We start from the raw sequence: 11,260 nt of genomic DNA on the forward strand, positions 1-11,260 counted from the left end.
GAATTCCCCGCCGCTGTATCCTTCCGCACGCAACCCTAATACATCCCTAATACTGTCTCAGCCATCTAGCTATATAAGTTCTGGCGGCAGTATGTCTAAATCTCCGGGCCGCCTACAACAGGAAGCAGCGCCACGAACAAATGCACGTCACAACTTTGCACCACCAACACGGAGTATATACAGTCCCCAGCCCCAGGTCCATTCCTCGCCGCCAGCCTACCAGAAGCTGGCTGACGTAAGCAATGATAGGCTGTGAATGGCGGGTAGTTGAATCCAGCTGGTGAAGGCGATTTGCAGTGGCACGTCAACAGCCATATACAAGACCAGCACCAGGGTATAGAAGGACCAACTGCGGCAACCCAGGCGTTTAGCACGGCATCCGTAGATCGATTCCCGTGAAAAGCCGATCCGCAATAAGGCCCATCCGCGCGGTACGCGGAAACAAGCGAGCAGGCGGATGGTGTGACACGCGGGCAGGCGGGCAGACGAAGGCACACAGGGCCGAGCCATAAGGTAATAAGCTTGGGGAGAAATTTACCGGGCGCAGGATAAAAAGTATTTGGCGTGTTTATATTTGGCAGACGAGTCGTACGGCAGGTGGGCGGGCAGGCAAGAGCAGCAGCAGTCAGAAGAGGCGGCACAGTGGATACAGGTGCGCGCACATGCGGCGTACTTAAGGCCCCAACCTAAATCAAGTCCCGTAGCGGTGGCGCAGTGTGCCCTTTCTCATTCGCCTTCAACCCCTTCTGCTAAGATCGGCAGGCGACCTGGCAGGTTGAAACTTGGTAAGATCTTCATGCTACACCATACCCCCCCAAGCCCACCATTTCCTCTGGGGGCTGTCCGGCACCATAACAGGCAGTAGAGTATCCAGGAGCCATGATGGAAAGCTGATGACGAATCCCACAGCGCGTAATGGCCAGCTTTCAAAACTGAAAGGCTGCTGATAGACACCCCGTCCGAGGACGACCGTCCGCTCCTGGCGGGCTAGTCCGACCTCCGTTAACGATGCGTCAGAGTCGGAGGAAATCATGGGTGGCACGTTCGTAGCTTTTACTGGTACACCCCAGGTGTCTCGCTTAAGGCTGCTGCTGAGGGGATTTCAAAATGGCCTGTACCACCGGCATGCGTATGGCCGCAAATCTTGCAGAGTATTTACTCTTTCATGGTGACACAATTATATGATGTCCGCTGCATGGTCCTTGGAGAGTATAGATGCTCCAATAGTGTGTGTGGTTGTTACAGTGGGCTCCAGACTCCCGAAGAGTAGAGCCATCGGGCCAGCTGGCCGTGCACTGCAGTAGAGACTAATATACCAAAAGATTATCATCTCAGATAATTAACCTCTCATCGGTAACCGCTCTCGCGAACATAGCAATTTGCCAGATATAATCCTCAAAAAGGGGTGATGTGCGCCAACGGAATCCCAACCTTTTCGTGGAATTCCTAAAGCTGCGAAACCCTGAACACGGCCCCAAAAGTCAACAATAACTCGACAAATTGCTTCTTCCGTAAGGGAAGGACCAGGTAACAGTGCCGGGTTGGTTTTCATGTTTGCAGCCATATAACGTCTCCCATGCTCCATGGCTGACACCGCAGCAAGAGCCACAACATCCCAAACACATTGTTGCACTGATTGTGGGGCTTGGATAAGCCAAAGTTGCTCCCTTGAGATTGGCAATCCTATTGAAAGAGTAAGTTGATCTGCTATTGCCTGCGCCACCGGACAGGCCCAGAAATGATGATAGCGAGGGGATACACCTCCCACTGAACCTATTGGATAACCTCCACAACCACACATCGTTGGGCGCGACATCCTAAGATGGGAATTTCCTAACATAGGCACCCCATCAACCGCGAGACGCCACCAAACCTCTTTTTGTTCATTTTCCCACCGTAAATGAAACCATAAACGATGGAATGTCCGTTGCAAAAGAAGAATAGCTTCATCCAATATCTCAGAAGAACCCGTCGCCTCTTTGATGAAAAGGGTATGGGCCACACGGCGAGCCATCGAAAAAGGTGAAAGTTGCATATTAGTCGCTATTTTAACGGATAAATGTTGGAATCGGATTGGAGGCCCTACACCCCATCTCCAACCAAGCCTCGACAGTAGGGTTTGGGTAACCGACTCAATAGGGGGCACCATCGCTTCCCTAGATTCTACACTCAACGGCAACAAAAGACTAGCCGCCTGTCTCCAATTCGCTGGAATATCATCTAGAAGAGCGCCAATAGCATCCATACATTCCTGCCATTTACGATAGGTGCACAGGGATTTAGCTAGTGGGGTTTGCGGTTGGAGGTATTGATCCACTATTTGATGCCAAGCCTTGCGTATTGCTAGGCCTGCTTGGTCCGTTGCATTCATAACTCCATCCAAGGCTTCGCGCGCGCAAAGAACATCCCCCAACGTATGCAATGCCTTACAGCCCAGGAGGGCTTGATGTCGAAATTCTAGTCCCGGGCGGATGTTATCTAACTGGACATTCAACCTTTTTTCTGGAAGAACAGGGTTTCCCCACAATGGCAAATTCCAACACCACGCATTAGGAACTAACGGGTGGTCATCAACATCTTCCACTGGGGGAAGGTATGCCAACGCTGTCACAATGCGCTGAACATCTGGCGGTAAAACGATTAATCCAAACCAAGGCACTCCCACCTGGGACGTAAAAATACACAAAGGATTATATTTGGGGTAAAGGCTATGTAGGAAAGAGTGCATGACCATCACCCAAGGCGGACGCACTAAAACTGGTTGGAGTACTGCTCTCACAAAACGCACTGCCCAGCACGCCCATCGCGCTTGTACATGTTGTCGTACTGCTAATGCCCCAAAACCGCCCAAAGTTGGATGGCCATATAACAAATATTTAGGAACCCCGGTGAGTCGTCTCTCTTGTGCGACCGGTCCGAGGTTCCTATCAATAAGCTTGGCCGCTTTAGCCTCAATATTCATGAGTTGAGCTTCTGGGGGAAACCCCCCGTGTTCCATATGCCACGTAAAACGATGCAGCCCATATGCAGCCGCTGCATGTGCACGTCCAAAAATGGAAAGATTTAACACCGAAATGCGTCGAAACCGAGTGGGACAATAGTGGGACGATGAAGGCAGTGCACGCTCCGGGAAAAGGTGCGACGCGCCGTTCAAGCACATTAACTATGCCATCCAATAAGAAAATAATGCATTGAAAATGACTATACTTGCAGGTTCCTTAAATTCTCTGCGAGCGGGGCGCCGCGCGCGGCGACGCCGGCACATGAATTAGGTACAAAATTTGCAGACAATTAAATTGGTGTAGCCACAAAGGCCTTTCATGGCTGCTCATGCGTACAATATACCATTCCTATCCTCGGGCCGTTGTAGAATGTACTGCACGATGTAACCCTTTATGAAGCACACGCATCATGAAGGCACAGGGTAATGTACGGCCAAAGCTCATCATTCTAATGAATAAAGCATCGGATTGATGGGTGGAAGGTTGTCCTGCCTTTCCTTCATACGAAGCGGACAGCACTTCGGGTGTAAAGCTAAAGCAGCTACGCATATCGCTTAGCAATACACGCGTCTAACGAAGCATTTACATCCCAAATACAGGTCAGAGAGAGAAAATCGCTTGAGCTGTACATCGACAATTTCTGCATGGCTTTTGCCCTCGCCCAAAGCTGCCATAGTGGCTTGACAATATTTGCTCAATAATGCATCAGTAAATAATCTGTTGAATACTTCAGTTGTTCAGTGCTGAAAGTATAGAGTGTCAGTTTCCACGTGTACACACTCCTCATGCATCACGTGGCGTTACTAAATCCATCCTTTAGACGCTCTCCACGGTTAAACTAATTGAACGAAGTGTCCCAAAGCAATCCGAACAAATTTTAGGTTTGATTCTGGGAACTATGAAATCAGAAATGCCTTTACGTCGATGCTTTAAACGGCATGTCACTTACTGGGATGTTATGCTCGCATCTTAGGCCCAGGGCAAATTTACTCGAGATATTACTCGATTCGCATAAACAACAGCAGATCGGGTGATGTGTGGAGGAATGGAGGGGTGGAGGAATGGAGGAATGGAGGAATATATGGTCCGAAGGAGGGATGGAGGGTGGGGAGGGGTGATGTATGGAGAGGGTGATGGAGGAGCGGATGGAGGAAGGAATGGAGGGATGGTGGGAGGAATAGAGGAAGGGATGGAAGGATGGAGGGAAGTATGGATAGGGGGAGGGAGAGAAGGAGGATGGAGGGAGGGATGTATGAAGGAAGGGAGGCAGGGATGTATGGCCCTATGGCCCTATGGCCCTATACATACATTTAACCGGTCACCAATCGATCACCGGGCCCAACCGGTCTGTAGGGTGGGGCCTCGGTAGGACGACCGCGGAGTTACCGGCCCTTAAATCTTATCCTGGAAAAAGCAACTAGACATATTAAGGTTGGCTTTTATAGAAATCGATCTTCCTGGCTCATCAACCATAACCCTTGGTGGGGGACGGAACCCGTGAACCAGCGTCAACAGGGAAGAACGGCGTCTCCCCGCTGAGCGGTCCCTTGGTAACTAATGACTTATCCATCCATCCATCCATCCATCCATCCATCCATCCATCCAAGAAACAGGATAAGCAAGAACATATTCTTGCTTTACGTATTACTTAACGGGCAGTGTTTTTTCATTTTTGCCCGTCAAATTTCCAGTCCGAACGGAGGAATAGGTTTTTAGTCGCGGGAATATATTCCCGTGTGTGTGCACACATACGCACTCTCTGGCATAGGTAAGGGCTACCAGGCCTCATCTATCGCATCATCTCATCACCGAATAACCTGTCAGTTTCGTCTGTGGGAACGCAGCATAACAACCGCACTGCCCAAGCCATATCGATTAAGTGCTTTCCAGCCAAACGCCACCATGTGTATCATATCACCTTTCGCACTTAAATCGCAGTGACGGAACATTGATACAGAAAGCCAATCTTGGCAAGAAGTATCAGGGGAAATAGTTAATATACATCCGTGCGTGTGCGTTGGTAGAAATGGACGGCGGACCGACATGTTGAACGTGATGGTCGTCCTTTCGCTACTGGTGCTCAATGCGTGTGACCTTTACAACAAGTTTACGGCATGACTCATTTGTTCCTATGCGTTGACGCTACTCCTGCCAAAGCAAGGTCAACACAATGTCCGCGCGTCTGTGACAGTAAGAATCTTATGTCTTTTCCCTTCGATTGCTTTCTCCATCTATGCAGAAAGCTTATTTACTATATGTGCTAGTGGCTCGGATAGCCTCGCTTGCAAACATCGGTATTCTGCTTTCATAAAGGCTCTCGGCTGTAATCGCAATCTCGGCTTTCTTTCGCCAGCCCATCTCCTGGGTCACGGGTATTGTCTTCTGCTGTATATATGCTATACGTAGGTATATAACATGGGATAGCTTAGAGTGAGACCTCCCGCCGCACGCGGTTATGACCTCCGGAGGCTGCCGGCTGGACCGGCCCAGACCCTGGCTTCCTGGTAACGAGGACACAACCCCTTCTGAACCAGCTTTCTGGAACCTCCAAGGTTGCAGATGCAATCCCTGCCGCTCATGGTTTCAGACGCGCGGTCCCGAAATGTAAACTTTTCCCCAGAAACAGGATTACTGCTCGGATGTTTATTCAATACAACATAGATCAGGTATGCCCATCGTTGGTGTGTAGCCTGCGTTAATGGAATCCGGCAACAAGAGCGAATATGGTGGGCTTTCCGTACACACCTCCGGTAACAGCCGCGGCTGCGCGTACGCACTTCGCAGAACTGCCACACCCCGCAAGCAGCTGTTACCTGAGAATGATAAAGTATGTAGTTCTTATGTATTAATTTGTTTACTCGGTGTCCTACAGGCTCCATCTACTCGACGGTCTTCGGCGTTTCGCCGTTTTCGCCGTTTCCGTTTCGTGTAACAATCATGTTTCGTTTACATAGATGCCCAGTATCAAATATAAGTATTAGATTATCTTTGATATCAGTAATGGCGGCTATCATCCTTTTGACGTGTGGTAAGAGGTCAATTCACATGACGCTGCGTCCCACACAGCGCAACATCCAAACGGACTGAAATCTCGGTCATACTTTGCAATTGGATTTCATATATCACTATTAGTTTTGGGTGTACATTGGAGCGCAATCAAACGACATACCTGCAATGTATAATGCCAATTGTCTTCACCCCGATATCTCTAAACGTCATGCAAGCATATCACCTCTACGGAATAAAACAATCACTCTCCTTAATTTGTAGGTGCCGGGGCCGTCCCTTTGCAAAGAAAGCGATCTCCGCGGCTTCCACCACCCAAGCAGGGTCCACCTCCCCCAAACTTGGATCCATCACCCAGTCACCCACCACGGGGCAAGCGATCTCTGCAAATGCCGCCACCTGTGCCGGAGATTCCACCTCCCCACATGCCGGAGCTGCCTTCTCCTCCTCCCCTACGTAGTAAGCGATCTCCGCCGCCACCGCCACCGCCACCACCTGTGCCAGAACCGCCGCCTCCCCCCATGCCGGAGTTGCCTTCTCCTCCTCCCATACGTAGTAAGCGAACTCCGCCGCCACCGCCACCGCCACCACCTGTGCCAGAACCGCCGCCTCCCCACATGCCGGAGTTGCCTTCTCCTCCTCCCCTACGTAGTAAGCGAACTCCGCCGCCACCGCCACCGCCGCCTCCCCCCATGCTTGATTTGCATCCTCCTCCTCCCTTACGAAGTAAGCGATCTCCGCCGCCACCGCCACCGCCACCACCTGTGCCAGAACCGCCGCCTCCCCTGATGCCGGAGTTGCCTTCTCCTCCTCCCCTACGTAGTAAGCGATCTCCGCCGCCACCGCCACCGCCACCACCTGTGCCAGAACCGCCGCCTTCTCCAAATCCGCCAACTCCCCGGCTTCCGGATTCATTTCCTCCCCCCCCTCGGGGTAAACGGGTCTCACCTCCGCAACCACCGGTACAGTTACTGCCGCCGCCACCCTTGCGAAGCCCGTCGCCGCCGCCACCCTTGCGAAGCCCGTCGCCGCCGCCACCCTTGCGAAGCCCGTCGCCGCCGCCACCCTTGCGCAGTCCGCCTCCGCCACCCTTGCGCAGTCCGCCGCGTCCGCCACCCTTGCGCAGTCCACCGCGTTCACCACCCTTGCGCAGTCCGCCGCCGCCGCCACCCTTGCGCAGTCCGCCGCCGTCATCTCCTCTCATTCCATCACCTCCGCCACCCTTGCGGAGTCCTCCGTCGCTGCCACCGCCTGTGAGTCCTCCGCCACCGACATCCCCTCCGGCGCTGCCGCCCACTCAGCCCCCGTCGCAGCCTCTACACCCGTGGATTCCACCACCGCCGCCGCCCCAGCTGCCTCCACCTTCCCTGCCACCATCAGTGCAGCGTCTTCCTCCACCGCCGCAAGATCAAAAACCCCCGCCACGCGCGCGGCGGCCGGTGCTCGATCAGCCGCCTCCCGCAGACTATGAGCCACCCATCGCGCTGCCTACCAGGCCGCCTAGACCCAGCTGGCCGCCACCCATGCTCTCCCCGCCATATGACTACACTCCACCCCCTTATGAACAGGAGTCCATAGATGGGTAAGGGTCAGGATGGTAATGTCATCAGTCCGGATCGATCCCCTGTCCAAGGGCAATGCATGGACCATCAGCTCACAATTTGAGCGGGAACGTACAATCATTCTCGTACATATTCATCCGACGAAGTACGTACGACATTGTACGTGATACTTAAACAATGAATTCAACAAGATGACAGAGTTCGATTGCATGTTTCCCGTTAGGACGAGCACATGACGCAGGAGATGTGTACGGACTCTGTGCCCAGTAAGCGTACGACATATACAGGAAAAGTTAACGCAGCGCTGCTTGCTGTAGCGTCTGTTCAGGGCTTAAGGATGTAGAGATCGATTTTATTTACGTAGACGACATTTCAGCTCAGGAGAGTCTATTTCAGGGGGTCTTCTTTATTGCAGGAGGGTCCGTTAGTTTAGGCTGTATGGGCGGGTGGGGTGCAGGCGAAAGCCAAATGCGCTCCTCGGTTATGAGGATGTGACGTGTAGGCCTCATCCTTCCATACCGTAAGGCACTCCGGCGAATTGCACTGGCGACTGTGGCGTTACTCTGCAAACCGTACCCCCGTACGAGGACGTGCGAGAACAGTGTTTCATGTTTTAGTCACCGGGAATGACCTGTGTGTGTGTGTATGTGTGTGTGTGTGACCTTCCCATCATGTCTGAATCTGAATGTGCGAGTGCATGTGGAGGTGTGTAGGTGCGAGTAGGAAAGGAGAGATGAAGGAGTTTGTGGCGCGTCTCGTTCGCTTGAGGAGTTAGGAATTTCGAAGCGTTGGCCCGTATCAATTAGAAGCGCTACTCAGGGCGAGATAGTGAAAAGATTTCCCCTAAATTGGGATGTTGGGACGATGGACTGACTGCGTGTCCGAATGGATTTTGTTGCAGATGATATGAGCAGGATGAGGGTAAGTGGAGATCTTCCCCATGGTGACCCCCCGGGGGAGATGTCTTGGCCCTGGTTTTCGCAAGACTGTTTGCGCCTGGCACTAAACAATGGGGCTTTTTTCACGTGCACGCGAACGTGCTTGCTTTGGAATCACGCACCATGCCACATACCGTTTCGCTGGGATCACGCAGCAGACTAAAAAATCGCGACAGAAATCCTGCATTAAGTGCATTAATGAGGATTTATCTTCATCTCATCGCTTTGCCAGCCTTTTTCCCATTACTCCGTTTCCCATGCCCCTGCAGTTTGATAATGTATTTTTTTTGCACACTTGCTCTCTTGGCATGCATGTCAACACAAGCGTGCTCACGCCGTACACATGGCAATTGTTGTCTCCTGTTGTCTATTCGTCTTGCAATGAAGCTTCATTCATTCATGTGTCGCATCGTTGTTGTGAGGAATTGGCGCGAGGAAAGCCATGTAACGCTGAGATTTCCGGGCGCAGCACCTGCGCGGGATGGTGACATCCATCTACGTCTGTGCGTTCTGAACCTGCGATGAGAACGACCGTGTGTCATTAAGATGTTTGCATTTGAGCGGACTTCACTTTTCCACGGTCGAGGGAAAGGTGTACTCCTAGACGCACGGAACGACATCCTGAAACAAGAGCCATCCATGGATTACTTTACCATACCTGGGGAGATGTCGTACACAGAAGCAGGTTCCGTCGTGCTGGGAGCACATGCGGCCCAGCAATGGCCATGGGCGTGAATGTAAACTGTCACATGCTTCGCACATCATCGACACGCATCGCACATCATCGACATGATGCATCGCACAGATACCAAACCCCACGAGCCCGTGTGAAAGGATATCGCATAACGGTCCAGAAACTACCACTTACACGAAGATGCATCTCCGCAAATTGCTGGGCACCTTACAAAGTGCGTAAAGCCCCAGTGATATGCTAGCCTGACGCCCCACCAGCACCTCCATCCAAAACTGCCAAGACGGCATTCTAACAGCCCCTACCCAGCCGGACACCTGGACAAGGCCAAAGAACGAAAGCCGCTACGCAGCGGCGTCGATGACACCTCCATTTGGCCTCTGCAACGGAAGGACATGGCGGCACACAGGAGAGAGGCAGCCCCCGAACAACACCCGGTCACGGCCTCCAGTGCCATGGGGACCCGTGGGACCCGTGCTCGCCTGCCATCATCACCCGCAACGACACCCCGATGCATGCTGCCGATGTAGGATGTCACGCAACGAACTAAATTCGACAGCCCAACGCGTTGTCTAGTTCGAGGGCCCTACGCAACGCACATTCGAAATTGCGAAAAGCACCCGACGTTGTCAGTCAGTCCGCATTCTCCACCCCACAATCAGCTTTACGGCGGTTCGCAACCTGCTGCAACCACCCAACATACATCAGAGGGCGTCATTCCATAGGGGCAGCGGCCCCACCTTATTTGCTCTATAACCCCAGCCCTTGGGACAGGCGCACGCCTTCCTCAGCCGCAGAATGCATGCCTGCTTGCCACGTGGGACACTATCAAAAAGCAGCGTTCCGGCAGAACCGCCCGCAATAAACGGGCATGACGACCAGACTGGCTATACAGCCTGCGCAACGAACAGGCCCCCAGCCGAACAGTCAGCACCGGTCTGCACTTCACTCTGCTCGCAGTTTCGCCCCAGTACCACTGCAAGCGTCAACCGATGTAACTGAAAGACAACCGACTGCTTTTCATGAGCTCAGCCTACCATGGACGGCCTCTTGGAAATGACCCCCTCTACGCCTTAGTCCCAACCTCTGCAGGTGAACACCCAGTTCTAGCGAACGCTACCCGGGGCACGCCCTTGTCGGGATTTCCGCTCAACTGCGTGCGCCACCCGCGCTGCGTCTACGTGCGGCCTCGTCCTCTCCAGCCATGATAGTTTCCCATCAGGGGTGGTGGGCAGGTTGAAGTACAGCGCCGGCTCCAGTGGCACGCTACCTCGTAGCATGGCACGCTTGATTTGCGCGCGCCGCTTCACGAGATCCTCGACTATCAAGTTTTGATACGCCCGTTGCGAGGTTGGGCCGGTGGACGACGCTGCCGCAGCGCGGGCGTTGGCACCAGCAGCCATGAGGACCTCTGGCAGAGGCTCTACGTTGATGTAACGCCGCTCCTTGCCGCCGGGTCCTGTCCCCGTCGATACGCGGACGGTTCCCACGTTGGTTGCGAAGAGCGTATGATCCCGCCCTAAACCGACGTTCTGGCCTGGATGAAACTTGGTACCGCGTTGCCGGGCGAGGATCATTCCCGGAAACGCAAGCTCGCCGTCAAACATCTTCATTCCCAGATGCTTCGGGTGCGAGCCCACACTTTGCTTTGCTGTACCACCAGCTTTCTTAGTGGCCGTTCGGTGCTGTGTAAATACCCCAAGCCCTTCCGAAGCACTAGGTAATGCGCCCTGCTGCAGCGCCGTGTTCACCACTCCCCGCAAAAGAGCGATGGCGCCATATTGATTACTGCAAAAGGAGGGCAACATAATACTGTTGTTCTGTCCTCGTCTTGATGTTCTAACTTGGTCCTAGAAATAGCTAATAGTTAATACAATTGGGTTAAAAATTGCAAAGGTAAAATGCAACAAGGCATTTGGGTAGGGCGGTGGCATTGTCAATTGTGCTTGTGTCGTCCAAATCCATTTCCATGTCCGAATTCACTGTCAACCAGCCAGCCAGCAACACATGCCCAGTTTCGCACAATATAATTATTGTGAAGTTATGTTTATTCCTGTACAT

The 11,260-nt window shown here is 52.8% G+C and overlaps 2 protein-coding genes across 2 annotated transcripts; one reads left to right on the forward strand and one right to left on the reverse strand.

Annotated features, from left to right (window-relative positions):
* Positions 1-6,397: 6,397 nt before the first annotated feature.
* Positions 6,398-7,594, forward strand: VOLCADRAFT_101814 (uncharacterized protein; the record flags this gene model as incomplete). The annotated part of the gene is made up of 1 exon (XM_002948449.1): positions 6,398-7,594. One exon carries the CDS (start codon positions 6,398-6,400, stop codon positions 7,592-7,594), a length of 1,197 nt encoding a protein of 398 aa, XP_002948495.1.
* A 2,711-nt stretch (positions 7,595-10,305) lies between these two features.
* VOLCADRAFT_103957 (uncharacterized protein) lies at positions 10,306-11,086 on the reverse strand (the record flags this gene model as incomplete). Its single annotated transcript, XM_002948581.1, has 1 exon — positions 10,306-11,086. Exon 1 carries the CDS (start codon positions 11,005-11,007, stop codon positions 10,306-10,308), a length of 702 nt encoding a protein of 233 aa, XP_002948627.1. The 5' UTR covers positions 11,008-11,086.
* Positions 11,087-11,260: the final 174 nt, after the last annotated feature.

The sequence above is a fragment of the Volvox carteri genome (genome assembly GCF_000143455.1).
Source record: "Volvox carteri f. nagariensis unplaced genomic scaffold VOLCAscaffold_10, whole genome shotgun sequence".
Classification (NCBI taxonomy): Eukaryota; Viridiplantae; Chlorophyta; class Chlorophyceae; order Chlamydomonadales; family Volvocaceae; genus Volvox; species Volvox carteri.